At 37.2% G+C, this 25,009-nt stretch overlaps 1 protein-coding gene across 3 annotated transcripts in view; it reads right to left on the bottom strand.

Moving 5' to 3' along the window:
* Positions 1–523: 523 nt before the first annotated feature.
* LYRM7 (LYR motif containing 7) overlaps positions 524–25,009 on the bottom strand; it is a 34,522-nt gene continuing 10,036 nt past the window's right edge. Inside the window, exons 3-6 of one of the 3 annotated variants that reach the window (XR_008679687.2) lie at positions 23,682–23,752; positions 18,873–18,954; positions 6,119–6,440; positions 524–1,872 (exon numbers count right to left, since the gene is read on the bottom strand). Coding sequence is in view for 1 of the 3 variants with exons in the window: in XM_019028023.3 (XP_018883568.1) it covers positions 6,370–6,440; positions 18,873–18,954; positions 23,682–23,752 (224 nt within the window). In the remaining 2 variants the exon portion in view is untranslated. Of the gene's footprint in view, positions 6,441–18,872; positions 18,955–23,681; positions 23,753–25,009 lie in introns of all 3 variants that reach the window. The other 2 variants (XR_008679686.2, XM_019028023.3) reach the window with 2 other exon arrangements.

The raw sequence follows: 25,009 nt of genomic DNA, 5'->3' as shown, positions 1-25,009 counted from the left end.
TAAACTAAAAGACAAGCCACATATTGGAAAAAGATAATTAACAAAGGACTAGTATCCAGAATATATAAAGGATTGGTTAGAAAAAGCCAGACAACCCAACAGAGAAAAGAGGACAAAAGATAGAGACACACATTCATAATGGGAAACCATAATGGCCAATAAACATATGACAAGATGATCTGCCTCCCCAGTAATTAAGAAATGCGAATTAAAACAATATACCATTTTATATCCATTAGTTTGACAACGAGAAAAATCATACATAACAGTGAGGATGTGGGGAAATGGGACCTTTCACACACTGTTGATTGGAATGTAAACTCGTACAACTATTTTAAAGGACAATTTAGAAATTTCTGGAAAAGCTGAATATGCACGTACGCTAGGACTCAACAGTTCTGCTCCTTGGTGTATGTCCAGGTAAACTTTTTCATGGGTGTAAAAATCTATGTGCCAGAGTTTTTTGCAAATTGGTTTGCAACATAAAAAAACTGGAGACAATACTATCACTCATCAACGGAGACATGAATAAACAAACTTGTTTATTCTTACAATGGAATAAAACATAAAAGACCTGAATTCATGCCAAATTATGACTAAACCGCCAAAACCTAATGTATGATGAAAAGTTGCAGAATACATGGAGCATAACGCCATTCATTTACATTTTAAAATCACAAAACAACTGTTTTTTGAATACATACACACTTGGTAAAAGTATAAACACAAGTATGGGAATGATATCCACAAACTATAAAACAGTAATTATCCTGGAGAGAGAGGAGAAAGAGAAGGGTGGGGTTTAGCTTTATAAGATTTTATGACTTAGACCTTTAAACAAATATGGCAAAATGTAACAACTATCAAACGTGGGAATTAGGTTCATGAGTGTGCTATATTATTTGCTAATATTTAAAATATTTTATAGTTAATTTTATATTAAAAATCACTAGTAGCTTATTGTCTTTTAACACTTACTTGTTGATATACTCACTGTAAACAATATTTAAACGTGCAGGAGTAAATAGAATAAAAGTTCTCACTTACTGCTTCCTTCCCTAAATCTCTTTTCCTTCCCGGTTAAGATTTATCACGTATCGTTTCTACCCATTTGTACATATATATGCAAATATGTACACAAAAAATAGTTTTCTTGTATATAAGTGAATTTCCAGCAACACCTGCTTACACACACACACACACACACACACAATGAATATCCGTTTTCTGAAATGCTTGGGATTAGAAGCGTTTCAGATTTCATTTTTTTTTTTTTTGTATTTTGGATTATTTGCATTATGTACTTACTGGTTGAGCATTCCAAATCTGAAAATCTGAAATCTTCCAGTGGCCATTTCCTTTGAGCATCAGTCATGTTGGTGGGTCAGAAAGTTTTGGACTTTGGAGCATTTGAATTTCTGGATTAGGGATACCCAAACTGTGTGTGTGTGTGTGTGTGTGTGTGTGCGCCAAACTGTGTGTGTGTGTGTGTGTGTGTGTGTGTCTGTCTGTGTGTCTGTGTATCCTCATCCTTTTCAACTCTTGGAAAATATTCCAGAGTATAAATAAGCCACCTTTTCTTTCATTGTACCCTAACTTTGGAAACTCAGTCTGTTTTAAATTGTTTAAAATTATAATGTTACAGCAATTTCTGTACATATATCTGAGTACACATTTATTAGTATTCTTTGAGTTTTTGAGAAATAGACTGAATATATTTAAAATTTTGAAGATGTCAATTTTCCTTTCAAAAAGGCCCTATAGTCAGGTGTGGTGGCTCAAGTCTGTACTCTCAGCTATTAATGATGTTGCGAGGATTGCTCGAGTCCAGAAGTTTGAGTCCAGCCTAGACAACACGGAGAGATCTTGTCTCTAAAAAAAAAAACCAAAGAAACAAAAGGCCCTATAATTTATATTCCTTTAAAAATGATATGACAGTGGCTATTTCCTTACAGTCTTACAACCTTTAAAAATATTGGATATGATTGTCTAACTTGTGACAACTTGATGAACAAACATGTTTCATTTTAATTTACATTTCTCTCATCACTAGAGAGACTTAGTATTTCTTCTTTTGTGAATTTCTTATTTGTATCATTTGCCCATCTTTCCATTGAGTTATGTTTTGCTAACTGATTCACAGGATCAATTAACTATTTCAATCATGACATAGGTGGCAAATAACTTTCTCTAAACTTTATTTATAGTAGCTTTCACAGAATACAGAAGTTTTATATTTTTATGTGGATATATTTGTCAACTTGTTGGGATTTCGATAAATGTTTTTTCTTTTTTTGAGACGGAGTTTTGCTCTTGTTGCCCAGGCTGGAGTGCAATGGTGCGATCTCGGCTCACTGCAACCTCCGCCTACCGGGTTCAAGCGATTCTCACGCCTCAGCCTCCCGAGTAGCTGGGATTATAGGCATGCACCACCACGCCTGGCTAATTTTGTATTTTTAGTAGAGTCGGGGTTTCCCCATGTTGGTCAGGCTGGTCTCGAACTCCCAACCTCAGGTGATCCACCCACCTCGGCCTCCCAAAGTACTGGAATTACAGGCATGGGCCACTGCACCTGGCCTCAACAGATTTTTGAAAAACTGTCATCTCCAGAATTTTCAATTGTCCTATCTAGGAACATAGTATATCTCTCCTTTTTAAGTGTTATAGCTTATTTTAAAAGTCTATTCCCAGACTTTAAAAAGTCTATTTTACAGTTTTGTTTGCAATTATAAATAGGATGTTTTCCATTTCTGATTGGTGACAACTGATATACAGTAAAACTATATTAATTTTGCATGTATCCACTTTGGCTTCAGAAAACTCACCTTCAGAAGTGGAATTTTCATTTCTTTGTTGACCTATGGCTTTGTGTTTATGGTTAAATTATGTGCTTTGTCAATAGGTATAGAAATTCCACATATTCTTATTCTAGTGTGCTTTTTTGGTATTGTACTGATGCTGTGAGATGCATCTACAGGAAAATAAGAACTAACTTAAACACAGTTTGACTAAAATCTTAATTTTAATGTTCTGAATTAGATGTTGTACAAACTACCTGCCATTTTCCCCCAGCTTCGAATCTACATATGCTTCTCAAATCTGACTCTCCTGCTATATACCATTTTTAACTTCCACTAAAAGATTGTGTTAGAAAGTCCTGCTGGGCCTCTGAGCCTGGATATTTGCAATTAGAATTCATATACCCCACTTTCACTAGATCTCAATAGTCAAAGCAAAATTATATTTGAGCAACCCCTTGTGTGAATACAGAAAACTTAAAAAAAATAACCAAATAAAAAACATTTAATTAAAGCTGGTTATGGTGGTATGCACCTGTAGTCCTAGCTACTTAGGAGGCAGAGGCAGGATGATTGCTTGAGGTCAGAAATTCTAGGCTGCAGTGTGCTATGACTGTGCCTATGAATAGCCACTGCACTCCAGCCTGGGCAACATGGTGAGATACCCATGTGTAAAAAAGTTTTCTTTTTCTTTTTTTGAGATGGAGTCTTGTTCTCTCAGCCTGGAGTGCAGTGGCGCAATCTTAGCTCACCACAACCTCTGCTTCCCTGGCTCAAGTAATTCTCCTGCCTCAGCCTCCTGACTAGCTGGGATTACAGATGTGTGCCACCATGTCCTGCTAATTTTGCATTTTTAATAGAGATGGGGTTTCTCCACGTTGGTTGGGCTGGTCTCGAACTTCCGACCTCAGGTGATCCATCTGCCTCAGCCTGCCAAAGTGCTGGGATTACAGGCGTGAGCCACCACACCCAGCCATGAATTACTTTATCTAATTAAACTATTAAATAACCAGTTAAAATCCATTTGAAATATAAATATATGATTATAAGAATAGGCAGGGTGTGGTGGCTTACACCTGTAATCCCAGCACTTTGGGAGGCTGAGGTGGGAGGATCAACTGAGCTCAGGAATTTGAGACCAGCCTGGCCAACATAATGAGACCTCGTCCTTACTAAAAATAAAAAAAATAGCTAGGTGTGGTGGCACATATCTCTAGTCTCAGCTATTTGGGAGGCTTAGTTGGGAGAACTGCTGAGCCCCAGGGGTCAAGGCTTTAGTGGACCACGACCACGCCACTGCACTCCAACCTGGGTGACACAGCAAAACTCAATCTCAAAAAATAAATAAATAAATTAGCATATGCTATATAAGAATAGAGTGCCACATCTTTCAGAATTTTGTGACAGTCAAGCCTGTCGTTGACATGTTTATATACTTCACAGGAACTTTATTTATTTATTTATTTTTGAGACGGAGTTTCACTCTTGTTGCCTAGGCTGGAGTGCAATGGTGCGATCTCGGCTCACTGCAACCTCCGTCTCCTGGGTTCAAGCAATTCTCCTGCCTCAGTTTCCCGAGTAGCTGGGATTACAGGCATGTGCCACCACACCTGGCTAATTCTGTATTTTTTTTAGTAGAGACGGGGTTTCCCCATGTTGGTCAGGCTGGTCTAGAACTCCTGACCTCAGGTGATCTGCCTGTCTCGGCCTCCCAAAGTGCTGGGATTACAGGCGTGAGCCACTGCGCCCAGCCAGGAACTTTCAGGAACTTTATTGTGTAGTCTTATGGCATGAAAGTACAATATCATATCTACCTATCTATATCAATATATCTTTTTTTTTCCTTTTTCCTTTTTTTTTTTGAGACAGAGTCTCACTCTGTCCCCCAGGCTGGAGTGCAGTGGCACAATCTCGGTTCACTGCAACCTCCACCTTCCGGGTTCAAGCGATTTTCCTGCCTCAGCCTCCCGAGTAGCTGGGACTACAGGCGCCCGCCACCATACCTGGCTAATTTTTTGTGGTTTTAGTAGAGATGGGGTTTCGCCACATTGGCCAGGCTGGTCTCGAACTCCTGACCTTGTGATCTGCCCGCCTCAGCCTCCCAAAGTGCAGGATTACAGGTGTGAGCCACAGCGCCCGGGCCTATATCAATATATCTTAAAATTTCTAAGCTACTATCTTTAATAAACATGTGAATTATTAATCTCATCTGCTACTAATAATGACTATAAGAAAGAAATCTGGAGTTATTTAAATTAACATGAATGAAAAATGGAACAGGGAATTCAGGTTAAAGAAAAAAGCTCAGTGATAAAATATTCAATAACACTAAAATATAGAATATATATTTAAATAACGTCAGCCAACTTTCCTCAAAATATGTCATATAGACACTAAAATAACTGTAAGTCAGCACATTTATATAGTGATTATATACTGTGATGACATTCAGCATTCTCTTAAAAGGGCAAATTTCAAATTTGAAACGACTTTCATTTTTCTCTAGGTATAATTTCTAGATACATAACAATGCTTGCATTGAGAATCTTGCAAAAATTAAAAACCCTGTATCATCATCAAATGAGAGAATTTTATCAGTGAATGGGAGAAAACATACTATTCACTGAGAAAATAGAATGGCAAAGATACACAGATAAAAGAGAAACAAGAAGAATATTAAACAGGATTTTACAGTTCCTAGTGTTAGATGGTAGAATGCCAGGACCTTTTGTGATACTGCCCATCTTGTCAAGGACAGGACATGTGGAAGAAGAGAAGCCATTTAAATTTCATTAATTAAAACGAAGAGAATGTAGCCACCTATTACATTTTACACTAAAGTCTAACTTTGTCTAAATACAGCTAATTCTACTAAGGCCATATTAAATAGTTTGATCAAGGGCCACTATTTCCTCTTTAAACTAGGATTTCTTTATTCCATAGTGACCCTAGGTGACTATAATATTTTATTCATCTATTTTCAGAAAACTGATAAAAAATGTCTTCATAAGAACACAGAGATACTCTCTATCTCTAAAAAGAAACTGTACAATTATATATTAGCTACAGAAATAATCCCAGTGCTTTAGAAAACAAAGGCCACTTTCTGTAGAGAGCTGGCATACACTGTGATTTTTTTGACCAATTTAAAATTTTTCAGGACTAAATATCATTTTAATCTAACAATTTAAATGTAATAATTGCATTTCACATGGCAGGAAAACTCACCAATTTGTAAAAGCACCACATTCTCAAATAGCTATGGTAAGATCAAATACTCATCAAGGTCAAAGATTGAATATATCTCCCTAAGCACTTACTTTGCTTTATGAAATTTGATTTTCAATGAAAATGAAATGTTTTCTTATCTAATTTCCTTTAGAAATACTTAATTATGTTCTTTAGTTCTCAGTAATGACCTTTTAACATGAAATTTAAATACGAAGCTATTCTGTAATTCATTCATTTTCAATATGCCAGTTCAGGGAAAATGTCTGCATTTCCAGGACTTTTGCCAGAGTTGTAGATTTTAAAGTTAAAAAGTACAAAGACTTGTTGTATTCTAGAAAACTCATTGCTTCTGAGTTGGTGCATCACAATATGGCACATTTTCTACAAGAAGGTCTTTCCTAGGGACCAGTTCTGAAAGAAAAAAAAAAAGAGAATAATTAACATCACTAAAATTAGAATTAAATGCAAGGACACTCATTTCCCCCTAAAATTTAAAATAGTAAAATATCTAGTTTTAAGATAAATCTTCCAGGGATATTTTATTTCAGTTGATATCTAAGGTGGCAACCTTGACTCTAATTAGAATTAATATCATTCTCATTTCAGATTATATAAAAACATATGATCCACTTAACCCTTTATCATTAAATATAGCAAATCAAATAACTGAAGAGAATTCAGCTAAAACTTCTATTATTGGTCATTTAATTACCAATTACTGATAATGAAAACAACTGGAAATTTTGCTTATACTATCTACTATATGAAAAGCAAGACTGGTCTCCTAATCTAAAGATTCTAAATTTTAAATAACAATCGTTCTTAAAAGAGGGTGTTTTGTGTGGTCATATCAACTGGAGAATGCTACTGGAATTAAGTGGGCAGGAGCCAGGGATGCTAAACCTTCTGTAATGTGTGGGACAGTCTGGCATAGTGAAGAACTGTCCTGTCAAAAATGCCAAGAGTGCCCACATTGAGAAATATCATAAAACAACAACAAAAACCTGTTGAGTCCTAGGTAAGACATCTTACTGGAGTTAAGATAAAGCTCTTAAGATTTTTGGCCAGGCGTGGTGACTCACGGCTGTAATCCTAGAACTTTGGGAGGCTAAGGAGGGATGATCATTTGAGGTCTGGAGTTGGAAACTAGCCTGACTAACATGGTGAAACCCCATCTCTACTGAAAAAAAAAAAAAAAATCAGCTGGGTGTGGTGGTGCATGCCTGTAATCCCAGCTACTCAGGAGAATGAGGCACAAGAATCGCTTGAACATGGGAGGCGGAGGTTGCAGTGAGTGAGCCGAGATGGTGCCACTGCACTCCAGCCTGGGGGACACAGTGACAGTCCACCTCAAAAAAAAAAAAGTCCCAAATTTTTGAGGAGATACATTGATTTCTTCTTTTCTCCAGAAGAGCTGAACCTAGATGAGCTATCAATCAAAAAATACTTGCACGACCTTCTATAAAATAACCTGCCTATACTTTTCAAAACATCATGGACATGAAAGACGAAGAAAGACTGAAGGACTGCTCTAGATTAAGGATACCTAAAGAGACATGATGACTACATGCAATGTGTGATCCCCAATAGGATACTGGTCCACAGGGATTTTTTTTTCCTTTTGCCATAAAATACATTATTAGGACAAATGGAAAGATTTAAATGATAGCATTGCATCAATATTAATACCCTGGTTTTGGTCATTATATTGCAGTTACATTAGAGAATGTCCTTGTATATTTAGGAAATACACACTGAAGTATCTTAAAAAATTATACTCTAAGGTATTTCTCCAGAAGATCTAGACCCAAATGGGCTGTCATAATTCTAAAAATGTTCATTTGGGGTAAATAGGCATTATGTCTGCAACTTACTCTCAGAAAGTTCAGGAAAAAAAAATGAGGGAGACACAATAAGGCAAATATGGTAAAATGTTAGCATTTGTAGAATCTGGGTAAAGGAAATTCTCATACCCTTCAACTTTTGCACTTTTTTTGTAAATCTGAATTATTTCAAAATAAAAAGGTTTTAAAAATATATATATTTACACACACACACACACACACACACAGTGGCCAGGTGCAGCGGCTCATGCCTGTAATTCTGGCACTTTGGGAAGCTGAGGTGGGAAGATTGCTTGAGGCCAGGAGTTTGAGACCAGCTTGGGAAACACAGCGAGACTCTGTCTCTACAAAAAATTGTTTAAAAATTAGCTAGGCATGGTGGTGCACACCTGTATTCCTAGCTACTCAAGAGGCTGAGGCAGGAGGATTGCTTGAGCCCAGGAGTTTGAGGTTACAGTGAGCAATAATTATGCTACTGCACTCCAGCCTGGGAGACAGACTCTCTCTCAAAAAAAAAAAAAAAAAAAAAAAAAGACAGAAGACAACACTAAAACAAATTCAACCCAAAAGGCAAACTGAATATTTCACTTAATTAAGAAAGAACTGGTCTGACTAAAAATAGTGCTCTTATTAGCCAGATGATAAATTTGGCTTACTGAAATGAAAACCAGTTAAATAAGTATTATTTAACCATTGTTTATATCTCACTTGCTTTTACCAAACCCATGGAGATTTCATCAGAGAATAACTTGTAGTGTGCGTTTTAACTTGTTAACAATGGCAATAATTTGTTTCACTTATCAAACCTATATGTACCTATTTCATGCTAGACATTACATCAAGAAATTAAGATATGAAGGTGAATATATATTCACATATATAGTCTTTTCAGCTTCCAGAAACTCACAATCTAATGGAAAAGATAGCTAGACAAACAACAAATTATAGTATAGTGTCATGTGTTACAAAAGTGGAACAAGACTTTTAAGGGAGAATGGAAAAATAAATGGTTAAATATACCCATATCACTTTAGAGTATGTTCAGTTCTGAATAACCAAAGTCCAAAAGCTGGTTTAAATAAGTAAGAGATTTAATTTTTCTCACATTATCAAGAAATACAGATTAAAGGACAGGCATGGTGGCTCATGCTTGTAATCACAGCACTTTGGGAGGCCGAGGTGGGCAGATCACAAAGTCAGGAGTTCGAGACCAGCCTGGCCAACACAGTGAAACCCCGTCTCTACTAAAAATACAAAAATTAGCTGGGCGTGGTGGCAGGCACCAGCTACTAGGGAGGCTGAGGCAGGAGAATCACTTGAACCCAAAGGCAGAGGTTGCAGTGAGCCGAGATCGTGCCACTGTACTTCAGCCTGGGCGACAGAGCTAGACTCCGTCTCGGGAAAAAAAAAAAAGAAATACAGATTAAGGCAGTTCTGGGCTAGTGCTTGTCCTTAGTGACACTAAGGACCCAGGCTCTTTCTCTCTTCCTGTTCTGCTACCTTCCATGAGTGGTTTTGTCTTCACTGCTGCTGTCATATCACATCTGCACTCCAGATGGGAAGAAGAGAGAAAAGGGCAAAAGGAGAATGCCGGCTCAGCCTGTTCCTTTTAAACAGGAAAACAACGACTTTCTTGGAAGTAACACCGAATAGACACAGTTTATATAGACCAGAAAGGTGTCACATGGTCTGGAAAATAACTTTTTTTTTGCTTGGTACATTGCACCCTGAATACAATTTTTCAGTTAGTAAAAAAGAACAGGAGAAGCCAAGCACGGTGGTTCACACCTATACTCCTAGTACTTAAGGAGGCCGAGGCGGTTGGATTGCCCGAGCGGTAGTCCCAGCTATTCAGGAGGTGTGAGGCATGAGAATCGCTTGAACCCGGGAGGCTGAGGTTGCAGTGAGCCAAGATCGTGCCACTGCACTCCAGCCTGAGTGACAGAAGGACACTCTATCTCCAAAAAAAAAAAAAAAAAAAGAACAGGAGAATAGATACTGGAGAGGCAACAAGCACCACCCCTTTGGCTATGCAAAATGCATATACATCCTTCTTTCCATCTGTAGCATACATCCACTCACTACCTGTCCCCTCAGGTCTCATCCAGACTGAAATCAAGGATGTTTGGTTACAGTGCTAGTGCTTCCATTAGGTCCTGCTGAGCCTCATTGTTCTAAGGTGGAGATACTGGGGAAGACGCCTTTCTTTGGGGCTTTAAAAGCTTTCATAGTCCACTTCCTGGTGATAGGAGTTTAGGGGCCCAGGGGTGGCCTTAAGAGGTGAAAAGAGCTAGCCAGGCCTGGAGTTTCTTGGCAATACAATTCACTCAAAAACTTTATAAGCTTCAAATTGGTTTCCAGTCATTTCCATGCACAAGTAGCCACAGAAAAATAAGGATGAAGACTGTCATCCTTTGGTAGCAGCCTCTACGTTCTGCCCATCTCCCTAACCCTTACCTTAGGGGCCACTTCTTAAAGCAATGAAGAATAGTAAGTTCCAGTCAGTAAATGAATCATATATCTAATCTTTGTCTGGAAGAATGAGAAAGTCTTGACGCATCGATCTTATTTCATGTTACAGCTCAGAATTTCCCTGCTTGTATTGGCTTTAGTTTTAGTGGATAGGAACAATTAGCATTTTTAACTCTCCAAGGCTCTAAATTATGGGACTCTTAATCAATTAGACTCTAGGCTGTAGACAGAATTGTGCCTTTTAGCAAAGTAATACTTTTTTCTATCTCTGCTTTGTGGGCTAGCTTAATCTGCATTCAACCTCTTTTTCAATTTTATTTATTATTATTTTTTTTTTTTGAGACAGAACCTTGCTCTGTCTGTCGCCCAGGCTGCAGTGCAGTGGCTGTGATCTCGGCTCACTGCAACCTCCGCCTCCCGTGTTCAAGCGATTCTCCTGCCTCAGCCTCCTGAGTAGCTGGGATTACAGGCGCCCACCACCATGCCCGGCTAATTTTTATATTTTTCAGTAGAGATGGGGTTTCACCATGTTGGCCAGGGGGCTGGTCTCAAACTCCTGACCTCAGGTGATCTGCCCACCTCAGCCTCCCAAAGTGCTGGGATAACAGGTGTGAGCCACCGCTCCCGGCCAATTTTATTTTGCCTAACTCATATCACCAGGAAGTGGACTATAAAAGCTTTAACTGTTGGTCTTTGTTACCAGTCACAGAAGCAGCCTCTGGCTGCTTAGAAGCTGGAAAGGCATTAAACAGGTTGTTTCAAATTGTCCAGAACCAGGCAGGCTTGAGACTAAGCTTCCAGAAACAATGACCAAAGCCATACCACAGAAATAGGCTAATGATAAAAACTGCTGCTCTCTCGTGGGGTGCCAGAAAAAAATGCTGCCATTTTTACCCTCATGGAACACAAGATGCTACATTTCGGATGTTGCCAGAAACTCAACCTTACTATGTCTGCTCTTGCCACCATACCAATGCTACTTCTCTTCTCCATGAGGAACTTGATCCTGAAACCACTGATGCTACTCCTGCCAGCAAAACAGATTCTGTGCTGAATACAAGTGAGTGTGCTTCACCTAATCAAACGCCTGTGCCTGAGCTACAAAGGAAACTGAGGAACTTAAATTTTCTAGGTTCTGTCTTAGGGATTTAGAATTCAGGCAGATGGAAAGTCTTGAAACAAAGCAGGGTTATTTGAAGAGTAGTAAATTACCAGAAAACCTGTCAAATATCCACTATTCTACTTCTTTACCCAATTCACCTTATTGGATAATCTTTGGCATCAAAAGATATTTTACAACTGAATTCTTCTGTATTCATTAACTGTTAACACTTTAATTAGGTCAAATGCACCCCAAGTATATTTATATGCTATATACTGTTTTTATTATAATTTTGTCTTATAGATTATAAAATCCCTGACTTTGCTTTCCACATTAGATACTGAGTACTATAACAGCCTTAGTTTGTTGATGTTGCCAGATCTTTAAAAAGGAACTGCATTGAGATCATGGTTTATTTCCTGTACTTCAGGCCCCTGAAACGCCTTATCTACTCTGGTCATATTAGATATATCAATAAAAAGCAATTTCTTTTTTTTTTGAGATGGAGTTTTGCTCTTGTTGCCCAGGCTGGAGTGCAATGGCGCAATCTCGGCTCACTGCAACCTCCGCCTCCCGGGTTCAAGCGATTCTCCTGCCTCAGCCTCCTGAGTAGCTGGGACTACAGGCATGTGCCACCATGCCCGGCTAATTTTGTATTTTTAGTAGAGATGAGGTTTCTCCATGTTGATCAGGCTGGTCTTGAACTTCTGACCTCAGTTGATCCACCTGCCTCAGCCTCCCACCAAGTGCTGGGATTATAGGCGTGACCCACCTCACCCGGCCAAAAAGCAATTCCTTGAAATAAAGTCTTTATCTCAATTTTGGACCAAAGTACAAATTTAGGTAAAGATTTTAAAATAAATTATTATGGATAGCATAGTTTATAATAGTGTGACAATCACAGAGATATTTGGAATCCAAATAATTTAAAGGACATCAAAATATTTCACACTGAAGTTCCAGAAATACTTCTAAATATTTCAAGCACATTATGTATATTATATAAATGATGACTTCAAATTAGGGAAACTGTAACACAGAAGTGTTTTCTTCCCAGAACCTGTCCCTAACTCATCAAGTTTGGATCTGTAGCTCTGCTTATGTGCCTCAGCAATCTCTGCCTCCTATCCTGGCATTCCAAGAACTGTAGCTGTACATTTAATTGCCTGTCTTTTACACAGCACTCTAAGTTCCACTGGATAGGAACCAGATCTGTCTTGCCCATTGTTCTATCCCTGGCGTCTAGCATAACAGCGATTCAATGTTTGTTGAGTCACATTAACATGTCTTAGAACACAAACCACAACATAGTTTTAGACAACGACAAATCTAAATAAACCAAAAGGCAGAAGTTTAAAATACATCTAAAGAACAGCTTCTTGGAGCTTTTTGTTTTTTTAACTGTATCATTCGTTTAGAAGTACATCCCTATTTTTTCTTACATATATGCCAGAGAGGAAGTTAAAAAATACGGATCCTATTAAAAAACTAAGTACCATAAAAAATAATGACCCGAAGTCCTGGGTTTTCTTGGGACCATCTTTATCATAAATTTATACGAATGAAAATATATATGTTTGTCAAAGGCCAACACTGAAACCAGGCGACTAATATCCACATTAGAAAGAGGGTTTTGACAAATGTTAATAATCAAACAGAAAGCAAGTATAGAATAATGAATAACCTGAGTATTTTTCTAACTCATAAAGGCTATGCTAGACCAATGATGAATGATATGAATAAAAAATTATGATTTGTACAAATTCAGGCACCTGAGATAATACAAAAAATAGAGTAGAAAATATTTGGAAAGAAAAATAGTTTCCAAAATATTTTTTAAAGATTTTAAAAATAAGGAATTATTTCAAATGATAAAATTATGCTTGTAATAAAGAACCTTGAATTCACCAGCAAGGATAAAGGAAGTAAATGTTTTCCTTTTATTATTTTTAATTGATACGTACTAAATATGCATATTTAAGGGGTACAGTGATAGTTCAATGCATGTGTATGTGTGATGATCAAATCAGGGTAATTAGCATATCTATGACCTTATTGATCATTTCTTTGTGTTAGGAATATTCAAAATTTGCTCTTCTAGCTATTTGAAAACATACAATAAATTGTTAATTATAGTTACCCTACAGTGCTATAGAACACTAGAACTTATTCCTCCTAGCTAACTGTAATTTTGGACCCATTAACCAACCTCTAGCTATCCCCCTCTGACCCTTCCTGGCCTCTAATAACCACTATCTGCACTCTGTTTCTATAAGTTGAACTTTTTTAGGTTCCACATGAGTGAGAACATGCAATATTTGTTGTTCTGTGCCTGGCTTATTTCACTTAACATAATGTCTTCCAGGTTCATGTATGTTGTCACAAATGACAAGATTTCCTTGTTTTTATGGCTGAATAATATTGTATTGTGTGTGTGTATGTGTGTGTGTGTATATATATACCACATTTTTTTTAATCAACTGTCGATGGATTCTTAGGTTGATTCCGTATCTTGGTTATTGTGAATAGTGCCAAGATAAACATGAGAATGCAGCTATTTCTTGGATACAGTGATTTCCTTTCCTTTGGATACATACCCAGTAGAGGAATTACTAGATCATGCAATAGTTCTATGTTTAGTTTTTGAGGAACCTCTATACTGTTTTCTATAATGGCTATCCTAATTTACGTTCCCACCAACAGTGTATAAGAGTTCTCCTTTCTCCACATCCTTGTCAGCATTTGTTATTTTTTGTCCTTTTGACAATAGTCATTCTATCTGGGGTGAGATGATATTTCATTGTGGTTTTAATTTTCATTTCCCTGATAAGTGATGTTGCGTAATTTTTCATATACTTGTTGGCCATTTGTGCGTCTCCTTTTGAGAGATGTCTGGAAGTGATTTTTTAAAAAAATTTAAAATGAGAAATTATTTAAGATAAAGAGTTCCTGCTGGGATTCAAAACTTAATTTCCACTGTAGATATTATTTGAATGGAAGAAAAAGAGAGATGGATTTAGAATTCACGCATACAAGGTGATTACTCTTCACGCATACAAGGTGATTACTCTTCCAAATGAAGTTTCATTTTATTACTTTCAATTTCTATTATTTTTCATTTTGAGACATTATATGATATTTTTTAGAAACACATAATCACAACTTTCCATTTTCTAAACAAGAAGCAGAATTTTTATTCTTGTCATTTCTACGTGACAGTATAGACACTGCTAAAATATTTGAACGAATTTTGTTTAAAGTAACTTTTAGAAAGAGAGATTAAGGAATCAAATTTCTTACATTTTGGACCTATACATATATATGTATATATATGTGTATATACATATATATGTATATGTGTGTATACATATATACACACACACAGAAAGAATGAGGCTATTATTAAGGCAATATGTATTAATACTCATAAAAGAGTCAAAATATTTAATTCTGTGGGAAAATTAAAGTATACATAAAACCAAAGGATAAAAAGAAATCTAAATAATATTCAATACTGTTATATCTAAAACAAGGCATTTGAAATATAGATACTAAATTTAGTTATTTAAAATAACCTAAAACTTTATTCATATGATAAAAATAATATATATCTGTGATTACCTGTATAAAATGTTGGCTATACTACACAGAAACTCTAAAGATCATTATTAAGATAAAAGCTGATAACTACACATCTTAAATTTAGGATTAACTATGTTTTCTGCCCTTATAAACATAACTTAGATCAGCCAGGTGCAGTGGCTCACACCTGTAAACCCAGCATTTTGGGAGGCCGAGGCAGGTGGATCACCTGAGGTCAGGAGTTCCAGACCAGCCTGGCCAACATGGTGAAACCTTGTCTCTACTAAAAATACAAAAATTAGCTGGGTGTGGTGGCAAGCTCCTGTAATCCCAGCTACTTGAGGGGCTGAGGCAGGAGAATCACTTGAACCTGGGAGGTGGAGGTTGCAGTGAGCGGAAATCATGCCACTGTACACCAGCCTGGGTGACAAGAGCGAAAATCCGTTTCAAAGAAAAAAAAAAAAATGGGCACGGTGGCTCACGCCTGTAATCCCAGCACTTTGGGAGGCCAAGGCAGGCGGATCACGAGGTCAAGAGTTTGAAACCAGCCTGACCAACATGGTGAAACTCCGTCTCTACTAAAAATACAAAAATTAGCCGGGTGTGGTGGTACACGCTTGTAATATCAAGCTACTCAGGAAGCTGAGGCAGGAGAATTGCTTAAACCCGGGAGGCAGAGGTTGCAGTGAGACGAGATCACACCACTGCACTCCAGCGTAGGAGACAGAGCAAGACTCCATCTAAACAAAACAAAACAAAACGAAAAAACCATAACTCAGATCTAATAATTTCTTTTTTTTTCTTTTCTTTTTTTTTTTGTGAGACAGGGTCTGGCTCTGTCACCCAGGCTGAAGTGCAGTGGTGCGATCTCGGGTCATTGCAATACCCGCCTCTCAGGCTCAAGTGATCCTCCCACCTCAGCCTCCCTAGTAGCTGGGGCCATGGGTGCACATTACCATGCCTGGTGAATTTTTCGTATTTCTGGTAGAGACAGGGTTTTACTATGTTGCCCTGGCTAGTCTCAAATTCCTGAGCTCAGGTGATTTACCCACCTCAGCCTCCCAAAGTGCTGGGATTACAGGTGTGAACCACAGGGCCCAGCCCAAGATCTAATAATTTCTGATAAGTCCCCATTAATTAAAAGTAACTTTAAAAGCCCTTTGGACTTATACTACCAGGTAGGAAGATCTATAATAAGGCTGTAATAATCAAGACATGAAGGTATATGATGCAGGACAGAAAAACAGATTGAAGAGATTATAAAGTCCAGAAACAGATGCACACATATATAGTTCTTAGATTTTATGACAAAGGTGATCCTGTAGAGTAGTAGGGGGAAGAGTGGTCTTTTCAATAAGTGTTGCTGGATCAACTGGATAGTCACATGTAAAAAAATAAATCTTGACTCCCCCATCTCATACCATATACAAACCAACTCTAGTTGATATAAACAACCAAATGGAAAAGATCAAACAATATAGCTTTTTTTTTTTTTTTTTTTGAGACGGAGTCTTGCTCTGTTGCCCAGGCTGCAGGGCAGTGGCTCGATCTTGACTCACTGCAGGCTCCGCCTCCCGGGTTCATGCCATTCTCCTGCCTCAGCCTCCAGAATAGCTGGGACCATAGGTGCCCACCACCACGCCTGGCTAATTTTTTGTATTTTTAGTAGAGATGGGGTTTCACTGTGTTAGCCAGGATGGTCTCGATCTCCTGACCTCGTGATCCGCCCGCCTCAGCCGCCCAAAGTGCTGGGATTACAGGCGTTGAGCCACCACGCCTGGCCTTTTTTTTTGTTTTTGAGATGGAGTCTCACTCTGTTGCCCAGGCTGGAGTGTGGTGGCATGATCTTCGCTCACTGCAGCCTCCGCCTCCCACGTTCAAGTGATTCTCCTCCCTTAGCTTCCTGAGTAGCTGGAATTACAGGCATGCGCCACCATGCCTGGCTAGTTTTTGTATTTTTAGTGAAAATGGGGTTTCACCATGTTGCCCAGGCTCGTCTTGAACTCCTGACCTCAAGTGATCCATCCGCCTCAGCCTCCCAAAGTGGTGCAGGGATTACAGGTGTGAGACACTGCACCCAGCCTACAATAAAGCTTTTGGAAGAAAGCACGGGAGAATCTCTTCACGATCTTGCTTGAGCTAGGCAAAGATTTCTTTAATAGAATTAAAAAGCACTAATTGTTAAAAAATCCATAAATATGACTACATTAAGAACTTCTCACAGAAAGATAACATTACCAAAGTGAAAAGGAAAGCCACAAAGTAGAAGATTCTTGTAATACATATACCCACCAAATTTCTATATTCAGAACATACAAAGAAATCCTTTAAATCAACAATAAAAAGGCAGACAACCCCTTAGAAAAATGGACAAAAGACTCAAAAAGGCACTTCATAAAAAAGAATATCCAAATGTCCACTAAACAACTGAAAAGGTCCTCATAGTTCATTAGTTACCAGAGAAATATAAATTAAAATCACAATGTGATACCACCACATATCCATCAGAAAGGCCAATTTTTTTTTTTTTTTTTACATGTGGCTTGTTTTACATGTTGGTTACATGGGTACTTCATTTTATGAAAATTCACTGAGCTATACAATTACAAATTGAGTACTTTTTTGTTTGTATGTTATACTTCCATAGTCTGCTTAAAAAACAAAGCCTTTCAATATATATATTTTTTGAGGCAGGGTCTTACTCTGTCGCCCAGGCTGGAGTACAGTGGCATACTCACAGCTCATTAAGGCCTCAACCTCCTGGGCTGAAGTGATCCTCCCACCTCAGCCTCCCTACTAGCTGGAATTACAGGTGTGCACCACCGCATCCTGATAACTTTTGTATTTTTTGTAGAGGCGGGGTTTTGTCATGTTGCCCAGGCTGGTCTTGAACTCCTGGGCTCAATCTAGACTCCTGCCTTGGCCTCCCAAAGTGCTGGGATTACAGGAATAAGCCACTGCACCTGGCCAACAATTTTGAATGTCATCTTTTTGTTGTTACTGTCCCCAAAGATACTTTAGAGAATAAAAACAAAATATTATGTGAAATGAGATTTTGCTGAAGCACCATCTGGAGTCTCGAGATATGATGGAGGATCCTCAACTATATTTCCATTTCCTATAATCCTAAATCTTCTGAATTAAAATAACTAATTATAGGCTAGGTGCAATGGCTCATGCATGTAATACCAGCACTTTGGGGGGCTGAAGCAGGTGGATCACCTGAGGTCAGGAGTTTGAGACCAGCCTGGCCAACAAAGTAAAACCCTGTTTCTACTAAAAATACAAAAATTAGCTGGGCATGGGTGGTGTGTGCCTGTAGTCCTAGCTAGTTGGGAGGTTGAGGCATGAGAAATGCTTGAACCCAGGAGGTAGAGGTTGCAGCGAGCCAAGATCGCACTACTGCACTCCAGCCTGGGCAACAGAGTGAGACTCCATCTCAAAAAACCCAAAAAAAAAAACAAAACAAAAAAAAACAAAAAACAAAACTCATTATAGAGTAAAAGGTAAAGAAATAGTCTAGGTAAGTGATAAATGATGCCAGAAAAATTAAGAACTGTAAATAAATATGATAAAAATATATAGTTGTACTGTCTTCGTAATTAGAGTGTTGAAATATAAGAATATAAAAATAAAAAATAAAAATTAAAAGGAAACAAATGTGGCAAAACAAAGTTTCATAATTCAGTCTTATAGACTATAACCTTGTAAAATATATATGCTATATACCACATTGTCTGGCAAAATCAAGCTGTTTTATCACTCAGCATTACATGTGCTATAATTATTCAATATTTTAAAACACATTGCAGTTAGAAACCATTTTTCTTTAATTTTACTTACTCAGTGTATTGTGGTCTGTGTGAATACCTTGTATAACAGATGTTCTGAGTAATAATTCAACATCAGAACCTATTTTCATTAGCTGTTAAGAAAACCAGACAAATAGAGTAAGTCCTTTAGGTGTTTCATATGAATGTACTGTTTTTGAAAACGATAGTTTTACTATAATTTCTTTTCAAGTAATACAGTAGTTTCTCCTTATCTGCAGTTTCAGTTACCCGTGGTCAACTGTGGTCTGAAAATATTAAATAGAAAATTCCCAAAATAAATAATGTATAAGTTTTTAATCACATGTCACTCTGAGTAGCATGATGAAATCTCATGCCATCTGCTCCAGCCTGTCTGGGATGTGAATCATTTATTTGTCCAGCATATCCATATTGTGTACACTGTCCACCTGTGGTCACTTAGTAGCCATCTCGGTTATCAAGATTGACTGTTGCCACACTGCAGTGCTTATATTCAAGTAACTCTTATTTTACTTAATAATGGCTCCAAAGCATAAGAGTACTGTGTCTAATTTATAAATTAAACTTTATCATAGGAAAGTATACATAATAAAAACATAGTATATAGGATTTGGTACTATCAGACATTTGAGGCATCCACTGAGGATCTTAAAATGTATTCCCCAATGATAAAGGGGGACTACGGTACTGCTTTTAACTTTTTATAACCATTCCAACTAGTATAGAAAGCTCAGATATGCATATAGTTTTAACTTTTATCTATCAATTCTATATTTTCTTCCAAAACAGATTTAGAGTATTTTTTGTTACAATGTGTATTTTTAAGTGTGTTTAAAATGCACATTTTTGGGAGGGCAGTTGAGTCTTTCTTTTATAGAGTTAGATGTTCAGAACACTTGAACTCCAACTTTGGCTGTGTCATTAAGTGTATGGCCTTGGGTTAATCACCTACTCCGAGTTTCAGACCTCATCAAATAATATGTACTTGAGAGACCCTGAGACCCTTTCAGGGATCTGTGAGGTCAAAATTGCTTTCAAAACACTACAGCCTTCTGCATGGTTTGAGTTGTCAGCAGTAGAGCTTTCTCCATCAAAATACCATTTTTTACCTTTACAGAACCACTGACAAATTAAGATTATTTAGACTTAGCTATTTGGCAGATATTTTCTTATTTTCTTAGAAAAGTAGAGTGTGTCACTTCAAAGAAAACAACTGACAGTATTTGCTGACAATGACAAAACTGAAGCTTTCAAGCAAATATCAGAATTCTGGAGAACTTGTATCTGCCAGGGTAAGCTTGATAGCTTCACAATACTTAAATATTTTTTTCTTGCTTTGTTTTTGAGACAAGGTCTTGCTTTGTCACCCAGGCTGGAGTGCAGTGGTGTAATCATAACTCACTGCAGCCTTGAACTCCTGGGCTCAAGTGACCCTCCCACTTCAGCCTCCAAAAGTGTTGGGATTACAGGTGTGAGCCACCATGCCCAGCCTTAAAGATTTTTCTGATGAGATGGATATTAGTATTGATAGATATAACTTTAAAATATGTAATGAACTATGTCAATATCTGGAAGATCTGTAGTATTTAATGAACCTGCATTTTCTAAATCATCACTGCATGATGTTACAAAATCATGCATGGGTAAAAAATCCATTCACAGGGAAATATCAATTAAAGTTCACTGGTCTACCTAAACGAAGCTTTGAGGGCATGGGAGAGAATATCCCAAGAAGAGGCAACAGCATAAAAACCCTAAGTGAGGAAACTTTTTGGTAAATTCAAGGACCCTCAAAGAAGGGGCTGAGATTGGAAGAGTGAGGGGGATGTGGTTCAAGTTGAGATGGCAAGGTAACAAAGGTCAGATGACAGTCTTGTAGGTCATGTTAGGCACTTTAGATTTTTCTTGAATGAGATGAAGAGTCATGGGGTTGTGAGTAGTAGAGTGCTGAGATATGCCTTTTTTTTTCCTTTTTTAAAGGTTTATTCTGTTTTTGAAAGTACTGAGAATAGGCTGTAGGGAGTGTGGCTGGAAGCAGGAGGCCCATTAAGAGGCTGTTATAACAAGAGAGATGATGGTGGCTTGGACTCGGAGATAATGACAGGGAGGATAAGAAGTAGTTGAGTTCTGTATATATTAATATTTTGAGATTTAAGTCAACAGGATTTGCTATCAGATTGGATATAAGTGTGAGAGAAGAATAGCAGTCAAGAAAGCACCAAGGTTTTTGGTCTGAGCATCAAAAGGAGGGAGCTGGAATTAACTGCCATGGAGAGATCTGTGGGAGAGCAAAGCCTCATCTCCTGACACCTGGGAAGGGGCTTAGCAGGGCAGAGAAGGAGAAAATAATGGGTCTCCTCAGCCATTGGAGGTACATAAACTGAGTCAAGTCCTAGATATAAGGCTGGAAACAAGGCTAGTTGAGGAATAAGGGATTAGGCGGGTCCAGAGGAGATGAGGAGGAGGTGGTCTGCATGAATCCTGGAACCTCCCCCCACCAAAAAAAAATTCCATTTGTCTGACAGATAACAGAGTTGCACATTGGAACTAACCTTTAACTGGGTGACAGAGTGAGACTCCGTCTCAAAAAAAAAAAGAAATTACCTCATGTCAAGGCGTAGTATTAAAAAATATTCACAATTATGTGGCTTATGCCTGTAATCCCAGAACTTTGGGAGGCTAAGGCAGGAGGGTCGCTTGAAGCCAGGAGTTTGAAACCAGCCTGGGCAACAAAGCAAGACCTCCTCTCTACCCAGAAAAATAAAGAAAAGAAAAAATCACAATTATCTAATTGTTCTACTCTTTTCCAACTACAAATCTGTGTGAGGCTGAATTTTCTTCGTATACTTCAACCTAAAAAACATATTGCAGTGGGCTGGGCACAGTGGCTCACGCCTGTAATCCCAGCACTTTGGGAGGCTGAGGTGGGTGGATCACCTGAGGTCAGGAGTTTAAGACTAGCCTGGCCAACATGGTGAAACCCGTCTACTAAAAATACAAAAATTAGCTGGGTGTGGTAGCATGCACCTGTAATCCCAGCTACTCAGGAGGATGAGGCATGAGAATTGCTTGAACCCAGAGGTGGAGGTTGCAGTGACCTGGGATCATGCCACTGCACTCCAGCCTGGGCAACAAGAGCGAAACTCCATCTCAAAACAAAAACAAAAACAAAACAAAAACAAAAAAACCAATACCACTCTTCTCACTAAATTTTTTAAAATAGTTATTTTTCATAAATATCATGTTACTTTTTAACATATAATAAAATTGTTATTTTAAAATGAATTAATCAATATATATTTTTAAAAATTCTCAGTTTACATTTCTAATATGGTAAATAATGATATAAACAAAGCTTTTTGGGGTCCTCAATTTGTAAGAGTGTAAAGGTTCTTTGAGATGACCACGTTTGAGAACTGCTGGTCTAGAGAGGATGCCTGAGATTCCTTTTAGTGCCAAGACTCTATCAACCCTCTAATAACAAAGCAATTATTTAAAAATTACTAAAATCTTAATATTTTTCAGTTGCAGAAAGTACAAAATATACATTTGTATATAACAAATATGGAATTTCTAGATTGCTTAATGTTAAATTAATGCTCTGTAAGTAAAATGAATTTGGGAGATTGTAGTTCATTTTCCCAGTTTACTTGATATAAACAGACCTCAATTTAAAAGTGTTTAATCATAATTTCAAAATTAAAAAATTATCATATTTTTATGAATTAGTCTACTGAATAGCAAACAGTACAAACTTCCTCATATACCGTTTAACTTCCCTTCAAGTCATGAGTTGATTATACTGTCATTTTAATTTCTGCCATGAATAAAAATTACATATTCCCTATTTGCCCTATCATGTTTCAGCAAAATCTTTCCCTTTTTGTTTATTTTATAGAGAGGGAATACTTAGGCTATCTCATTTTGTCTCATGAGCTCCATTATTACAGGTATTTACTATTTCAAAAATAGCATTTTCTCCACTAAATATAAATGCATTTTTTATCAGTTTTTTTTTAAACATCTGGAAATTCTATGAACATAGAAGAATTTCTCTAGTTTGTACCTTCCTTTAAAAAGGATTCTTTTTAAAGGAATCAATTCTTGGAACCATATCAATTCTTGGAACCAAATCAATTCTTGGAACCATAACTATCTTGCAAATTATTTTCCATTTTTTTGTTTTGTTTTCTTCCTAAGAGTCCTTTCCTTACCTTTATATAGTTAGACATAGGAAGCTGAGGACAGAGATAATATGTATATGCCAGAACACATAATATATAGGAAAAGAAAAATTGTGCATTTTTTTCAATAAACTTCTACTAGGAGTATTAGGGAGCTGAGAAAGTAGTGTCTGTATAGTGTCTTCAACTACAGCAAGTGACCAAAATGCAAATACAGAAAGCAAAGCAAGAATAGTTCATACTGCGGCTGTTTGTCATTGCCAAGATGGGATTAAAAATAAATATCTAACCGCTTAGTTCAGTTAGTAGAAGTTTCCTCTGTAGTTCTGAGTTACTACAACACTCATTCTCTTTAGTTCCAGTCACTTGCTTTAAGTGAAGATAGGATTTCTGTAGGTTTCTGGGTTTGTTCAGCTGTTCTGGCTTTGATCATGGCTATTTCCATGTTCTGTTGATGGGGTACCTTGCTGTATTTTGGTGTTGGCAGATGAGCCTGAGGAGGTGAGCCATACCAAATAAGTGAAGGTTATCTACAGTTGTGATGGCCTTAACTATCAAGTAATGGTTTTTATCTTACATAACCCCTCTATCTTCATCATTTCCTCTTTGACAAGATAATTGTATAAGTTTTACTATAATTGAAAAAATTACTGTACCTCTTCTATTTTCTTAGAAGAAGTTTCACTTTTATTATTTTTGAATTCTTCATTTATCTTTATTCTGGCTGCTACAAAGAGAAAAATACATATAGTTATTCGCTTTTGTAATCTATAATTCCTATCTCAATAATTGACACGTTATTCACTATGAATGGCTACTTCTCTACTACAGAAATTGCCCTCATGAAAAACAAAGCATAAGAATAAGAAATTTATTAATGAAGTCTCTTGGAGAGCTTTTGACAGGGTGACAAGTTTGTAGGTAAACCTACTATAAACCTTTGGCACTCTAATATTTTTTCTTCCACTGATTTTTACTCTCAAATTCATTTGTATACCTATAGCTACTGAATTATAATAAATCTAATTTAATGTTTTATTTTTACAAATCTAAGGATTTCTATTAAAATGCTTTTTTAAGATGGTAAAATTCAATACATACAAGTATGTTAAACTACATACACACATACACAGAGATTGGCAGCAAACAGGATATATGTGTACATATATGTAAAATTTTAAGTGTCTTGGCTGACACATAAAGTGAGTGACAAATAAAACTTTTGTTTACATATACCACTAAGAATTTGATATCATTATAGCAGCATACTTTGGTAGAATCTCACTGGTCTCATTGTGCTGCTGTGAGCGTTTAATGGAACAATCCGTATAAAGTGCTTAGCAAATATGCAACAAATTGTTAGCTGTTCTTATAACTATTCCACTTAAAAAATTTAAAGCAACAAAAATATTCCATGTTGATAATTACCATAAAAACTTCCTTCTATGTTGTGTGTGTGTATATATACATATATGTTTTATATATATATGTTTTATATATATATATATATATATGTATATATATATATACTTTTTTTTTTTCAGATGGAGTCTTGCTTTGTCGCCCAGGCTGGAGTGCAGTGGCGTGATCTCGGCTCACTGCAACCTCCGCCTCTGGGTTCAAGCAATTCTCCTGCCTCAAGGGATTACAGGTGTGTGCCACCATGCCCGGCTAATTTTTGTATTTTTAGTAGAGGTGGGGTTTCACCATGTTGGCCAGGCTGGTCTCTAACTCCTGACCTCTGAGCCACTGAGCCCAGCCTATGTTGCATATATTTCAATACGTAAGGTGGTTTAGAGTTTGGACTTTTGAATCACACTGCTTAGACTAAATCCCAGGTCCACCTTTTACTCAGTATGATGTGAGACAGATATTTTCACATTTTGTCAATTTTCTCATTTGTAAAAATAGGAATTATAATAGCAACTATCTTACAGAAATGTTACAAGAATTAAATCAGAAATTCATGTAAAGTACATATAAT

Source organism: Gorilla gorilla, chromosome 4, assembly GCF_029281585.2.
Source record: "Gorilla gorilla gorilla isolate KB3781 chromosome 4, NHGRI_mGorGor1-v2.1_pri, whole genome shotgun sequence".
Lineage (NCBI taxonomy): Eukaryota > Metazoa > Chordata > Mammalia > Primates > Hominidae > Gorilla > Gorilla gorilla.
Note: the sequence above shows the minus strand (reverse complement) of the source record. Positions and strands in the feature narration are given on the sequence as shown.